This window comes from Rana temporaria, chromosome 3 (genome assembly GCF_905171775.1).
Source record: "Rana temporaria chromosome 3, aRanTem1.1, whole genome shotgun sequence".
Lineage (NCBI taxonomy): Eukaryota > Metazoa > Chordata > Amphibia > Anura > Ranidae > Rana > Rana temporaria.
Genome location: NC_053491.1, coordinates 17586964 through 17603352, shown reverse-complemented (window position 1 = coordinate 17603352; position 16389 = coordinate 17586964). Strand labels below are relative to the sequence as shown.

The following is a 16389-nucleotide window of genomic DNA, read 5'->3' as shown; positions in this document are numbered from 1 at the left end:
GAAAAATAGGATTTTCCTCCGTCTGCAAAATTGGACCATAGCTGGGACCGATGAGATCAGGTGTCAGCGGATGTTCATCCGCTGACACCTCGCTATCCCATGGGGATACATGTTTTTTCTATTGAAAAGCCTGTGGTGTGCAAAACACACCCAAAAACTCCACCCGGTGCAGAAAAAATGTGCACACACATAAAGAGTGAAACACAAAAACGTGCAACTGGTGCTATGTCAAACGGTCCTCCTCACAAAGGACCTGACACTGATCCCCCCCCTGAGGTACTCAAGTGGTCCGAGCAGCCGAAGCCGACATGGACCCAATTCCTTGGAGGGTCTGCCGAAACAGAACCCTCCCAGTACTAGGTGGGGCTCTCCCCGAAGGGAGACCCCATGAAAACAGGCGAACTAAGCCAGAAGGCCATGTCCACCCACTCCCAAGACGTTCAGGGCTGGCCCGAGGACCGGCACCCTACTAATCACACGTGACAAACATGAAACACCAAACAAAAAAAGACATAAAAGTGACGCACACAGGGATAAATAAAAAGAGAGTGGGGAGAGTGAGTAGAAAGTTACCATCGTGCCAAAAGGCCCGGCCCTAGAGGCAGGTGGTAAAAAAGTGTAGTGGAGATGTGACCAATGTGCCATACTTGTAAGTGCCCGCTCAAACACTTGTGCAAGTAGGGCACCCCTGGACTGCCACTCCAGGGGCACTATCTCTGCAGGCTTTTCAACGGACCCTGGCCCACAGCCCAGACCAGTAGCACCCATCCCAGCCAGGAAGGTAGGAGCTCTGAAAGATTGGTGAGAGCCCACGCCACGCCCACGCCCACGCCTTCCTCCCTAATCACGTTCGGGAAATACTAACCGTTCCCCCATTGGGACAGAAGAGCTAGTGTTCTCTCCCGAACAACTGACCAGGGCAGGCACCACAAAATCCAGGCCCAGCCCCTCAGCTTCGACCGCATGTTTCTCCGTCCAAATCAGAAGTATTCCACCTCCACGCCAGCAGGTTCTGCATTTGCCAACCGCCATCCCTTTCCACCTCGCGGTGTACTAAGGACGATTAGCACAGCGCCCCCTACTGGCAACTGATCAGAACAGATACTACACTTGATCTTAGCCATAAGGTCGAGAAGGGATACATGTATTTTATCCAAAAACGGATGAAATACTGACATACTGTCCGCAGGTGTGGAAGGAGCCTAACTTGTCATGTTTTAAAATTGCGCACACTCATGGAATGACGCCAAACTGCGGTACTTAAAAATCTCCATAGGCGACGCTTTAAACTTTTTTACAGGTTACCAGTTTAGCGTTACAGAGGAGGTCTGGTGATAAAATTGTTGCACACGCTCTAACGCACGCAGCGATACCTCACATGTGTGGTTTGAACGGCGTTTACATATGTGGGCGGGACTTGCGTGTGTGTTCACTTCTGAGCGTAAGCTACTGGGGACAGGGGCGTTTTAAATGTATTTTAATTTTTTTACTTATTTATTTTTACACTTTTTTTTTTATTTTTTTTATCACTTTTATTCCTATTACAAGGAATGTAAACATCCATTGTAATAGGAATAGTGTGTGACAGGTCCTCTTTATGGAGAGATGCGGGGTGGTCAATAAGACCCCACATCTCTCTTCCAGGCTGGAAAGCATGAGATCGTCCTGTACATTATTATTATTATTATTATACAGCGCCAACAGTTTACGAAGCACTTTACAATATAAAAGGGAGACAATACAGTTAGATTACAATAAAATACAAGAGGATTAAGAAGGCCCTGCTCAGAAGAGCTTACAATCTAATAGTGTGGGGCAGGTAACTGTGGGGAATGAGCTGATGGAAGTGGTAAAAGATTAGTTGGAGGCGTGATAGGCTTCCCTGAAGAGATGAGTTTTCAGGGATCGCCTGAAGGTAGCAAGAGTAGGGGATAGCCGGGCAGATGAGATGGGGAAAAAACATTCACTGATCTCATGCTGACAGCCGCGATTGCTTACTGTTGTTTACTTCCGGGTACCCGGGCATGACCTCATAACGTCACGCCCAGGCCTCCGACGGTCATAGAGATGACCGGTGACCATCTGGTCACTGGAAATCTCTATCCTCGTCATCTAGCGCTGGCCTATTTGTTTTCCGGGCCCCCGATGGCACAGGAGAGCCCGGAGAAGCACCGGATGGCGGTGGGGGAGGGGGGGGGGTATATAATATATAAAGTTTTATTTGGACATCAGATAAGAAATTTATATAATATAAATTTTTTATCTGATGTCTAAAAACCATGATGTCAATATATATTATACATTCACATCGGTCCCTGCCCTCAAAGAGCTTACAATCTAAGGTCCCTAACACACATTCATACATACACATGCTAAGGCCAAATTACCTACCAGAATGTCTTTGGAGTGTGGGAGGAAACCGGAGTACTCGGCAGAAACACTTTCAGGCACAGGGAGAACATGCAAACTCCATGCAGGTAGTGTTGGGGTTAGGCTTCGACCGACAACCCTAGTGCTAATAGGCAGAAGTGATAACCACTTAGCTACTGTGCTGCCCAGTTACCGTGTATACTCGAGTATAAGCCGGCCCGAATATAAGCTGAGGCACCTAATTTCACCACAAAAAACTGGGAAAACGTATTGACTCGAGTGTAAGCCTAGGGTGGCCATCTGCATGCCTCACTGTGCCCATGCCTCACTGTGCCCATGCCTCACTGTGTCCATGCCTCACTATGCCCATGGGAGTCTATGGAAGGGGTGCCCAGCTTTGAAAAATCGGTGCTCCCAGCCGTAGGTCCCCCAGACAACAAACGTTGCACACTTGTAGATGAGAAATGTGGCTACATGTGCGCCAAGTTCCGGGTCCAGGGGACCTACAGCTGTCCAGTACCGGGTCCCCAAATTCACTGGAGAAATTACCGTTTAACATGGGAGTCTATGGAAGGGGTGCCCGGCTTTGAAAAATCTGAGCTCCCCGGCCGTAGGTCCCCTGGAAAACAAGCTTTGCACACTTTTAGAGGAAGAGTGGGGCTACATGTGTGCCAAGTTTGGGGTCCAGGAGACCTACGGCCGGCCGGTACCGGGTCCCCAAAGTCCGGGAGATCAGGCGCAAAAAGGTGACTCGATTATAAGCCGAGGGGGGCATTTTCAGCACAAAAAAATTGCTGAAAAACTCGGCTTATACTCGAGTATATATGGTAATGGCTCCTAGGGGGGGTTTTAGTTGCAAAAGCCATGCAGATACAAAATATAATCAACCGCTTTAGACAGCAGAAGTTCTAATACTTACCCAGTCTATCAAAATCCTAAAAAAAGAGTTTTGGGTGTAGATAAACTTTTTAACACCACTGTTTATTTTATATTGTTCATTGCAGTTACCTCTTACCTCACCTCTTGCCTGCCAAGCCCGGCCTGGACATCCACTGCTTGCGGCAGTCCACCGGCAACACCGTCCAGAGGGTGTTCAACATGAGTTTTGTCCCTGTAGGATTTTGGCAGAGATTCATAGCGCGCATGTTAATCAGCCTGTCTGAGATGGATCTGCAGGTGAGATCAGGGATGGGACCGTATGGAACGCTGCAAACAAGAAAAGTTAAGATTCTCAAAGGGCTTACGACGGCGCAGCGCCATGTACGCCGTCGTAAGTCCTAATCTGGGCCGTCGTATCTATGCAAAAGATTTTTATAATCAGTTACGCATAGATAGCCATTAGATCCGACAGGCGTAAGTCTCTTACGCCGTCGGATCTTAAATGCAATTTTTTTTTTGCCCGCTAGGTGGCGCTTCCGTCGATTTCCCCGTTGAGTATGCAAATTAGCTAGATACGTGAATTCACGAACGTACGTGCGGCCGACGCAGTAAAGTTACGACGTTTACGTTAGGCTTTTCCCCGGCGTACAGTTGCCCCTGGGTCTATGAGGCGCAGTCAATGTTAAGTATGGCCGACGTTCCTGCGTCCAAAATTTATAAAATGACGTCGTTTGCGTAAGTCGTCCGTGAATGGTGCTGGACGTAATTTACGTCCACGTCAAAACCAATGACGTCCTTGCGACATCATTTAGAGCAATGCACGCCGGGAAATTTTAGGGACGGCATATTGCGCAGTTCGTTCGGCGCGGGGGCGCGCTTCATTTAAATGAAACACGCCCCCTACCCGCCGAATTTGAATTCCGCCGGGTGATTTACGCCACGCCGCCGCAACTTTACAGGCAAGTGCTTTGTGAATCGGGCACTTGCCTGAAAAACTTGCGGCGGCGTAACGTAAATCAGATACGTTACGCCCGCCCATTTTTACGCCGATCTACGAGAATCTGGCCCTTAGTCTTTATTATACAGATTGCTGGATCACCGTAGGATTGCACTGATCATCACTTCTTCTTTTTCGTAGCTGTTTGAGAACAAGAAGAATACCAAACCACGGAACAGGAAGTCTGCCATTTACAACTTCACAGGGAGTCAGCGAAACCGCTGTAGCACTTTCCGGGTTAAGAGAAACCAGACTATCTACTGGCAAGAGGGACTGCTGGTTACCTTTGAAGGGGGCTACCTCAGGTGTGAAACAAATGGTTGCATAATCAAAGCTGGCTTACCTATTTATTTATTTTTATATAAAATCTTTATTTTACAAGAAACCTAAAGAGGACATCAATGACCATAGGCGTGCACACATGGTGTGCCCCCCCCCCATGTTCTCTCCCCCTGCAGCACTGATGGCTTCCCTCCTCTCCCGCCAGCTGCTGCTGAGGATTGCTTCAGGATAGAAAGCAGGGGAAGGGGGCGGTAAATACATCAGTTACCGGGGCCCTTACTTTTCTGAATGAACACAGCGAGTGATTGATACTGTGTCCTTTCATAACTGAAGCATAGTAAACTGTATTGAACCAGTGTTCTATCGATAAATGCCTCCGATGGGTCTGCGCGTGCGCGGTTGCAAATGTCACTCCAGCTGATATGTTGATTGGCTGACGTGGCGTCAACACAGCGCACGTCATCGGAGCCATTATCCGACGCTATGCAAACAGCGGAGGGAAAACGTACTTGGCAGATTCTGCCTCGCTGTTGCTGGGTGGGTTTTGCCTGTATTGAATGCCGTGTTTTCTGCATGTTGCACGGCGAGTTCAGTGTGTTAATCGGCGGGTTTTGGCTGTGTCTAAGGGCGGGTGAAAACGCACACAAAGCCCGCCCTTCAAGACACCCACAACCCTCCCCGCAATAGCACCAGCCAAGCAGATACTGGCTGGAAAAAGCGCCCAGAGGCGATTCAGTTCGCTTGCGTTGCGCTATACAAGTCATTCATTCATTCATTCATTCAATAGCGAGGCATAATCTGACAATTACATTCTCCCTCTGTGCTTGGCAGGTCGTTAAAAAATGGCTCCGACGATCTGCGGATGCGTCACTCCATATACGCATGACGTCACTCCATTTGGTCAACATGTTATTTGAAGTGAAGTTGGTTGCTGCGCATGCACATACCTATCGGAGGAATTTTACGATGGGGGGATGTCTCGATAGAACACCGAAAGCCGCTCGGCACAGAACACTTTCCATTCATTGTCCAGTGCAGTTGAGGCTGCAGAGAAGGTGACTGGGGAATCTCTGTCCTCATTCCCTTACTCTGTCTCAAAAGTGAGACATCAGGGGTCTGTTCAGACCCCTAATATTTCACCAAAGCTCCCCAACTTCTTAAAAATTTAAAAAACAATTATAATAATTAAAACATTTTTTTTTTTTTTTTTTAAATAATAAAACAAAAAAAGGCGGACACCGGCCACTGCCCTACTGACACCAATCTCTGCCTTACTGACACTGTTCACTATCTATCCACTTGACCTTTAGATGATTTACCCGTCTTCATGACCAGGTCATTTTTGTTGCACTGTATTACTTTAAGTGACAATTGTGTGGTCATGCAGCGCTATACATAAATTACATTTATATATTTGTTCCCCACAAATAGAGCTTTCTTTTGGTGGCATTTGATCACCTCTGCGTTTGTTATATTTTGCACTAGAAATTAAAAAAAAAAAATATTTAGAAAAAAAATATTTACTTTCTGCTATAAAACATATACAATAAAAAATCGAATTTCTTCATAAATTTAGGCCAATTCAGCTTCATGTTTTTGGTAAAAAAAAAATCCCAGTAAGCTTATATTGATTGGTTTGCTCAAATTTATAGCGTCTACAAACTGTGGGATATATACTGTATTTTTTTTTCTTTTTTTTTTTTTATGCTAGTAATAGCGGCGATCAGTAACTTACAGCGGGACTGTGATAGTATGGTGGGAAATCTGACACTAATTGACACTTTGTGGAAACCAGTTACACTAATACAGTGATAATAATATACACTGTCACTGTACTAATGACACTGGGCAGGAAGGGGTTAACATCTAGGGCAATCAAGATGTGTGCCTAACAATGCTTGGTGCATTCACTGTGTGCTGTTTTTAACTAAGACAAAAAAGAGAGTATCTCCCCCTAGGTGGGATTTTAAAGGCCAAACAAAATGTAAAGGTAAAAAACGATCTTTAATGGGAAATTCGTACAAAAACTGGCACTTGATGTTGAAGCACACAGTAGGCACCTACGGTGCATGTGAAAACAACAAGTACAAAAACAATAACACTAAAACAGTACATGTGCCCCAAACAATGGCAAGTAGACAAAATAGCACTCTCCTAGTGGGTGATGTGTGTGTGCCCGACGCGTTTCTGGTTGTCGACCGTCATCAGGGGCCACGGAGGAAGAGTAGTGCAAATGGTCATTCAAACCATGTAATAAACTGGAAATGGACCCCCCTTCCTTAGTTATAGGGTTGAGTGGGGATGGAGTAGCATCCGAGCGTACCTCATGACCAGGGAATCTGAAAATAAAGGCCCAGAACCTTCCGGTGTGTAACTAGCCGGGTCACGTCCTGCCCAATTCCAAAGACTCGCCGCTACTTGAATCCCTGTTCGGGTCTAAATAGACCCAAAGACTCTAAATCTGTCCAAAGGTGAGGTGTGGAAAGGCGTTACCCCAAATCAATAGGTGCCCTGTTTTTAACTAAGGGATGTGATTTGCAGGGAAACAAAAACTGGGAACCCGTCAGATTTCGTAACGGAAGTGAGGTTCCGTCGCGGCCATCTTGGTACACCCCACACTTGTCCACAGTAAGGATACAGACTGAAGTCGCCAAGCGGACATCTTTTTACACCCACCAAAATCTTGCATTTTACGCTTATTTTTACCACTAAAGTGAGCTTATATTGTGAAATACGGGAAATCCGAGACACTGTTTTGATGTTGAGTTTTAAAAACAGCGGCAAGCCTGCTGATCTCACACGTTGGCTAATCTGACAGAACACCGGTGCTTTTAAAATTCAACTTTAAAGTGGAGTTCCACCCACTTTTGAGAGGTGGTCTTAAATGAAAGACCACCTCTCAACCCCTTGTTTTTGGATACATTTTTTTTTTTCTTATTCTATGGTACCTTTTTAGATGAAGTAAATATAGGTAGATTCAGGTAGAGAAGCCTATAGTTACGGCGGCGTAGCTTAGCGTGTTTAGGCTACGCCGCCGTAAGTTAGCTAGGCAAGTACATGATTCTCAATGTACTTGCCTGCTAATATACGGCGGCGTAGCCTAAAGCGGGCGGGCGTAAGGGCGCCAAATTCAAATGTGTTGGAGGGGGGCGTGTTTTATGGTAATGAGGCTTGACCTCACGTTTTTTACGTTTTTCTTTATGCGCATGCGCCGGGCGCCTACATTTCCCAGTGTGCATTGCGGCTAAGTACGCCGCACGGGCCTATTAATTTCGACGTGAACGTAAACAACGTAAATCCCGATTTGCGGACGACCTACGCAAACAACGTAAAAAATTCGAATCTCGCGGCGGGAACGGCGGCCATACTTTAACATTGTTATTCCACCTAATAGATGGAATAACTTTAAGCCTGCTAAAACCCTTACGGAAACGGCGTAAAACTACTGCGGCGGCCGGGCGTACGTTCGTGAATCGGCATATCAACTAATTTACATATTCTACGCCGACCGCAATGGAAGCGCCACTTAGCGGCCATCCAAAAAATTGCAACCTAAGATAGGACGGCGCAAGCCGCCTTATCTTAGATATGTTTAAGCGTATCTCTGTTTGAGCATACGCTTAAACATAAGTCGGCGTAGATTCTGAGTTAGGTCGGCTTATCTACTGATACGCCGGCCTAACTCTTACTGAATCTACCTAATAGTGTGTAGTGATATAAAAAAGTATAATGTCCAGTAGATTATAGTCCGGTTAGATAATTGATATCTTAGGTGTTATAGTATGATGACTATAAATTAGGTTGTTCCGCAGCAACACACAGGCTCTCCAGAGAACACATTTTAATTAAAGTGAAGGTTCACCCGAAAAACGTTTTTTTTTTTACATTAGAGCCAGCATAGTAAGGTAATTTCATTTCGGCATGTTTTTTTTTTTTTTCTCTGCATTTACCTTTATATCCTGATTTTGTCCAGGGCTTCCGCGTTCTGATGTCTCCGGGACTGGGCGTTCCTATCCCAGCCTCAGGGTTCCGATGACTGCGGGACTGGGCATTCCTATCCTTCCGTTCGATGATTGAAGGCTTATGAAACAGGTGACCTGTCGCACAACGCGTGTCACCAGATTTCCGGAAATACCCGAGCTAAGAGTCGGCACTATACGGCGCCTGTAGAGCTGACTGTGCAGGCGCCGTATAGTGCCGACTCGCAGCTCGGCTCTTTCCCGACGTCTGGTGACGCGCGTTGTGCGACAGGTCACCTATTTCACAAGACGTCAATCATCGTACGGAAGGATATGAACGCCCAGTCAAGCAGTCATCGGAACCCGGAAGCCCTGGACAACATCAGGATGTAAAGGTATGTACCAAGAAAAAAAAATAAAAAAAAACTGCCGAAATCTATTGTCCTTAATATGCTGTATCTGCTAGATGCTAGGTGAACCCCCGCTTTAACTTCCAATAACAAACAAAGTCCAAATTCCACAGATGATACAAAATCCAACAGAGTAATTCAAAGTCTCATCTTAGAGAATATATATTCTGATCACTTCCAGACCAACATATATTCATGCAGAGAATACATGGGGAAAATATTCTCTGAGTGACAAGACTGAACTCCCAGATTATATTCCCTATTCACTAAATAGCTGAGCAATTTGATTGGCTGTCTTTCAGAGTGACAGGTAAATGACCCCAGCCGGAGTCACTAATTAGTATGCATCCTTCCATACTAATAAGCTCCCTCTAATAAGTAATTAGATTACATGTGGCCTGAGTAATGGTTTGATGTGTAAAATAGACTTCATCCTGTCTTTGCATATTGACAATCGACAAGCCTCTTTTAAAGTGTAACATGTAATTACAGGTTTGATGTGTAAAATAGACTATTGACAATCGACAAGCGTCTTGATGTGTAACATGCAATTACAGGTTTGAAATCTGGCCTGGTCAATTTTGGACTTATAGGGCCAGATTCACGTACAATTGCGCCTTTGGGAACTTAAAGCGGGAGTTCACCCATTTATACATATTTTTTTTTTCTCCCCTTAGCTTGCTGCTCGTTCGGTCTAGGGGAATCGGCTATTTGTATTAAAATATGAGCAGTACTTACCCGTTTTCGAGCTGCATCTTCTTCCGTCGCTTCCGGGTATGGTCTTCGGGAGCGGGCGTTCCTTCTTGATTGACAGCCTTCCGAGATGCTTCCGACGGTCGCATCCATCGCGTCACTCGTAGCCGAAAGAAGCCGAACGTCGGTGCGGCTCTATACTGCGCCTGCGCACCGACGTTCGGCTTCTTTTGGAAAATCGTGACGCGATGGATGCGACCGTCGGAAGCCTCTCGGAAGACTGTCAATCAAGAAGGAACGCCCATTCCCGAAGCCCATACCCGGAAGCGACGGAGAGGATGCATCTCGTAAACGGGTAAGTACTGCACATATTTTAAAATAAATAGCCGATTCCCCTAGTAAAAACGAGCAGGAATCTAAGGGGAAAAAGTGCCCTCTAAGGGTAAACCCCCGCTTTAAGGCATTTAAGTTACACCGCCGTAAGTTTTCAGGTTTAGTGCTCGATCCACAAAGCACTCACCTGGAAACTTGCGGCGGTGTATCGTAAATGCGTCCGGCGCAAGGAGGGCCAAATCAAATGGGCGGCTAACATTTAAATTAGGCGCGCGCCGGACCTACTGCGCATGCTCCGTTTCCTAACTCCCGTCGTGCTTTGCGCGAAGTGACGTAATTTTTTCGAACGGCGACGCGCGTAGCGTACTTCCGTATTCCCGGATGGCTTACGCAAACGACGTTAAATTTTGAATTTTGCCGCGGGAACGACGGCCATACTTTAGACAGCAATACGCTTGCTGACTAAAGTTAGGGCACCAAAAAAAAAAAACGAACTTTGTGACGGGAAACTAGACCAGCGGCGACGTAGCAAACGCGAAAATCCGTCGTGGATCCGCCGTAACTCCTAATTTGCATCCCCGACGCTGGTTTACGATACGAACTTCCCCCAGCGGCGGCCGCGGTACTGCATCCTAAGATCCTACAGTGTAAAACAATTACACCTGTCGGATCTTAGGGATATCTATGCGTAACTGATTCTATGAATCAGTCGCATAGATAGAAACCGAGATACGACGGCGTATCAGGAGAAACGACGGCGTATCTCATTTGTGAATCTGGCCCATAATATATATATATATATATATATATATAATTACAACATCCCACATAAATCGGCCAACATATTACAACATATATTACAACATAGTGTACCTCCAATCCATCCGGCACCCGCACCCAATTCGATGGACGGATCGGCCTCGGGGGGGGGGGGGCGGGCTCCCAGGACAGGTAAATGTCCTTACTAAAAGTCAGCAGCTGCAGTGTCTGACTTAAAAAAGGAAACTTTGCAGGTGGAACTCTGCTTTGAGACACAGATTTCTAAATCCCGTATTTCACAATATAAGCTCAGTTTAGTGGTAAAAATAAGTGTGAAATGCAAGATTCCGGTGGGTGTAAAAAGATGTCCGCTTGGCGACCTCAGACTGTATCCTTGCTGTGGACGAATGTGGGGACGAATCTTGGTGATGGGCGTGATGGAACATCACTTCTGTTACGAAATCTGACAGGTCGCCTAATCTGACGGCACATGGGCACATCCTCCTGACAGGACAGAGCTCTGTATTTTTTACATTGACAGAGCTCTGTCCTGTAATCCTCTTCCCCAGCCAGCGGGGTCGGCGGTCAATCATTGGCCAGGACCCACTGACCGGCTTGTGCTGTGAGGAAGTCGGGTGGAATGGTCCAACAGGGCCGCCCGCTGATCAAATTGTGTCCGGTTCATTAGGAACCAGACGAAATGCGCTCAGTGTATGGCCAATAAAAACACTTGGCTGATTTCTGCAGAATACACTTGATGAGAATCCTGAAGGGGAACATGGAGGGATAAATGATGTCTGTTACCTTCACAGTGTTGAATCCTCAGATGTGAACTGGAAGAAGAAGAAGAGCGGTGGCATAAAGATTATTTGTCAGTCCGAAGTGAGAGATTTCTCTGCAATGGCTTTCATCACTGATCATGTCAACTCCCTGATTGATCAATGGTTTCCAGGTAATTTCGTATTCACTGAATGTTACAGATCTCTCTTTACAGTGAAAGAATTTTCCAGAATTGTCATACTTTACCAAAACAGATCTAAAAATAGTTATCTATATTTCTATATGAACCGTTTACTTTTTAAAAAGTGAAGACCTGCTGGTTTTCTCCCTCCCCCTAGTAACTGAGTTGCAGGATTTTTGGGGGGGAGAGGAGGAAAGCAAACGCCAATTTTTATTGTCACCAGTTCCCACTGTGGGAAATCATCGGCAGGGCCGGTGCTACCACTAGGCAAACTAGGCAACCGCCTAGGGCACACTGCTGGGTGCTGGTGAGGCTGCATTTGATGGTCGTTGGTGAGGCTGCATTTGATGGGGGCTTCATTAAAAAGGTGGGGGTATACATGGGCAGGGCAAATTGGTGGAGTCAGGGGTGGAGCCAATGGGGGGCGGCAAACTGGTGTTCCTACTCTCTCTTCTCTCTGCAGTGAACAACTAAGTCTCAGAATCAGCAGGCAGCCGCCGCTCAGTTCGCACATAGGGTGGGGAACTGAACCATAGCGATGGTGGGGAACTGTATCTGTGTTCTGACTCCCAAATGAATGGAAGCAAGCAAACATTCATTGATGGGCGCTGGTGAGGCTGCATTTGATGGGCGCTGGTGAGGCTGCCTTTGATGGGCGCTGGTGAGGCTGCCTTTGATGGGCGCTGGTGAGGCTGCATTTGTTGGCCGCTGGTGAGGCTGCATTTGTTGGCCGCTGGTGAGGCTGCATTTGATGGGCGCTGGTGAGGCTGCCTTTGATGGGTGTTGGTGAGGCTGCATTTGATGGGCGCTGGTGAGGCTGCATTAGATGGGGGCTTCATTAAAAAGGTGGGGGTATACATGGGCAGGGCAAATAGGTGGTGTCAGGGGTGGAGCCAATGGGGGCGGCAAACTGGTGTTCCTACTCTCTTCTCTCTGCAGTGAACAACTAAGTCTCAGAATCAGCAGGCAGCCACCGCTCCGTTCGCACATAGTGTCAGAGGCACAGCGGTGGCAGAGGACTGTGTCTGTGTCCCGACTCCCAAATGAATGGAAGCAAGCAAACATTCATTGATGGGCGCTGGTGAGGCTGCATTTGATGGGCGCTGGTGAGGCTGCATTTGATGGGCGCTGGTGAGGCTGCATTTGATGGGCGCTGGTGAGGCTGCATTTGATGGGCGCTGGTGAGGCTGCATTTGATGGGCGCTGGTGAGGCTGCATTTGATGGGTGTTGGTGAGGCTGCATTTGATGGGCGTTGGTGAGGCTGCATTTGATGGGCGCTGGTGAGGCTGCATTTGATGGGCGCTGGTGAGTCTGCATTTGATGGGCGCTGGTGAGGCTGCATTTGATGGGCGCTGGTGAGGCTGCATTTGATGGGCGCTGGTGAGGCTGCATTTGATGGGCGTTGGTGAGGTTGCATTTGATGGGCGTTGGTGAGGCTGCATTTGATGGGCGTTGGTGAGGCTGCATTTGATGGGCGTTGGTGAGGCTGCATTTGATGGGCGTTGGTGAGGCTGCATTTGATGGGCGCTGGTGGGGCTGCATTTGATGGGCAGTGGTGGGGCTGCATTTGATGGGCAGTGGTGAGGCTGCATTTGATGGGTGTTGGTGAGTCTGCATTTGATGGGCGCTGGTGAGGCTGCCTTTGATGGGCGCTGGTGAGGCTGCATTGGATGGGCGCTTCATTAAAAAGGTGGGGTATACATGGGCAGGGCAATGGGGGTGGAGTCAAGGGCGGAGCCAATGAGGTTTCGCCTAGGGTGTCAAAAATCCTTGCACCAGCTCTGATCCTCGCCTAGGGAAGGATGGTGTCCCTTGCCCCACCCCCTCTCCTCCCGTAGCCAGGATGCGTAATATGTCCCAGGAAGTCACAAAGCGTTGCGCTAAGTTGTCGCGAGCTTGTGTATCCAAGATGGGGGTGTCGGGGACCTGCAGCAGTAAGAAGAACCGGCTGCAGGAAGACAGTGCTGGACCCCATGCACTGGTAATTACTGGATTTTTAAATGTCAGCAGCTACAGTACTTGTAAAAAAATGAACTGAAGTTGCCCTTTAAGAAAGGAAAACTGCTTCTTGGATGCAGTTAGTGCCGGAGTCGGGATAACCTTCTGCCTTTAAGATAGACTTGCAAGTCATTTCCCATATTTTTAATTAATGAAGGAAAAAAAATATTAATTGTAAATTAGGCCCAGGAAATTACTGGAATAAATAGAAGCCTAGCCTCTAACCCCGCTCTGGAAATGATAGGCTAGTTGCCAGGGGCCTTGCTGTCCAATGACTAACCAAGATGGCCTCCCATCCTTGACATTCCAGGTCAATGAAATACAACATGAACCTTTTACCAAGTATCTATTACTTGACGTATGTCACATCACTATAGTCCAGGGATCTGCAATTAGCGGACCTCCAGCTGTTTCAAAACTACAAGTCCCATCATGCCTCTGCCTGGGTGTCATGCTTGTGGCTGTCAGAGTCTTGCTATGCCTCATGGTACTTGTAGTTCTGCAATAGCTGGAGGTCCGCTAATTGCATATCCCTGCTAGAGGTAGACCGATATGGGTTTTCCTCTGGCCGATGCCGATATTTAGAAATCTGGGTGGCCGATGGCCGATATATGATGCCGATTTTTGCGGCCGATATTTTAGGCCGATTTTTTATTTTTTTTGGTGGCACTGGAAGATGGCACTAGCAGAAGGCACTTATTGGCACTGGCAGGTTGCACTGGATGGCACTGTAAGATGGTACTAGCAGATGGCACCGATTGGCAGGTGGCACTTATTGGCACTGGCAGGTGGCACTAATTGACACTGGCAGGTGGCACTGATTGGCAGATGGCACTGGTTGGCTCTAACAGGTGACTGGCAAGTGGCACTGACTGGCAGGTGGCACTAATTGGCACTGGCAGATGGCACTGGGTGGCAATAGTTATCACTGGTTGGCATTGGCAGGTGGCACTGATGGCTTTAGTTGGCACTGGTAGGTGGCACTGGATGGAAGGTGGCACTAGATGGTGGTATTGGCACTGGCAGGTGGCATTGGCAGATGGCACTGGGTGGAAGGTGGCACTGGTATTGTGTACTATACATATGCAAGACAAAAGGTCAATGTGGGTTTGCTAAATAGTGCACAGCAGAAGTTTTTGTTGGTGTACCAAATTGAAACCTTAGATGGAGCATATGGAGGGGAAGAGAGAGAGGAGATGGGTCACTGCTGCGGTGCTGTGGCCAATTAGCTTTTGTGTAAATGTCAGCTTGAGCCACATCTATAAATGTGCTTTTTTTTTTTTTTTTTTTTAAACAAGAATTGAAAAACTCACATAAATACAGTAGATGAATATACAGAATATCATTTAATATTAACCTAACCAAAAGCCTACTTTTAGCAAACAGGTGCTGGATTGTAGGTTAGATCAAACTATTTAACAGAATCAGAAATAGCTGTGCAGAGGGAATATAACTGGGACACAGAGAATTTGGTTGTGTGTGGATTTTTAAATGTTATATATCTCAATCCAAAGCAAAAAGTAAAACTGACAAAAAAAAGGTGGTTCACAAAAAAGATTATTTTAAGCAGATATTTCGAGGGAGACAGGTAGAAAAACAGGATCCAGCACTTGCCTACCTGGTCCAAAACGATCTAATTTCATGAGCGCGGGCCCCTCCTCCTCTGTGGGCGTAACCAGAGAGGGGACCGCCGCGCTGGGTGTACCAAGATGGCCGCGGCTCCGGAGCTAGGCCGAAGCCACGGTCTTTCCTGATGCTGTGACCGCGGCAGCAATCCGCAGATTGCCGCCGCAGTCACAGCATCAGGAAAGACCGCGGCTTCGGCCTAGCTGCGGATCCGTGGCACCGCTAGCGGCCATGTAAAAAATCTGCCTAATTTGGATAAAAATCGGCCGATGCCGATTTCTCCAAAACGGCCGATATATCGGTCGACCTCTAATCCCTGCTGTAGTCCATGTAATATTAAAAGAAATAATGGTGCGCGTGTTCAATACATTAATACGCATTAATTGGTAACACCAAGTGAATATAGTAAACACAAATTAATAAAGTTTGAATAGAGATTGAATAAAGTGGGGAAAAAAAAGACAATGAATGAATAAATGAAGTCCAAGTGCAAAAATGAAAATAAAAATAAAAAAAGTGCAACAAATGTCCAAGTGAAAAAAAAGATATAATAAGGCTGACTGGGTCAGTCCATATGTTGATAGAGGCTCTGCCCCTCCAGTGCTTGCCGTGGAGAGGGGGGGTGAGCAGCAGGCTCACTGAGAGGCTGAGCCAGCTGCCCCTCGAGTTTTTTGGTGGATCCTGACAATAAAGCCTGGATGCCTTCAGAGCCTGGATCGGCTGATTGACATTAGACATGTGCACTGACGACATTTTTTTTTTTTTTTTTCGTTTTTGTTTCATTTGTTTTTTGGCTTTTTTTGGAAATTAAAAAAATTCATTATTTTCCGTTTTTGTTTCATTCATTTTCTTGGAATTTGGAAATTCTGAGTTCCGAATTTCCAAATTTTCGAATCTCCGAAAAAGCAAAAAACGAAAAAAAAAATTTCCTAAAAAAAAAAGCAAAAAAAAACGAATCAAACGAAAAAAAAAAACGAATTTTCGGAGATTCAAAAAATTCGGAATTTGGAAATTTCCCATTTTCGAATTATAGATTTTCGACTTTTAGATTTTCGAATCTCGAATTTTTTTTTTTTTTGATTTTGCTAATTTTTTAATTTCGAGATTCAAATTTCGAATCT

General features: G+C 46.5%; 1 protein-coding gene and 1 pseudogene across 1 annotated transcript in view; one reads left to right on the top strand and one right to left on the bottom strand.

Moving 5' to 3' along the window:
• The window catches only part of LRRK1 (leucine rich repeat kinase 1), a 305999-nt gene that overhangs the window by 223725 nt on the left and 65885 nt on the right, over positions 1-16389 (top strand). Inside the window, exons 21-23 of the mRNA XM_040342319.1 lie at positions 3375-3546; positions 4388-4551; positions 11495-11634. Coding sequence (XP_040198253.1) covers positions 3375-3546; positions 4388-4551; positions 11495-11634 — 476 coding nt within the window. The remainder of the gene's footprint in view (positions 1-3374; positions 3547-4387; positions 4552-11494; positions 11635-16389) is intronic.
• On the bottom strand, positions 1005-1140 carry LOC120933996 (annotated as a pseudogene).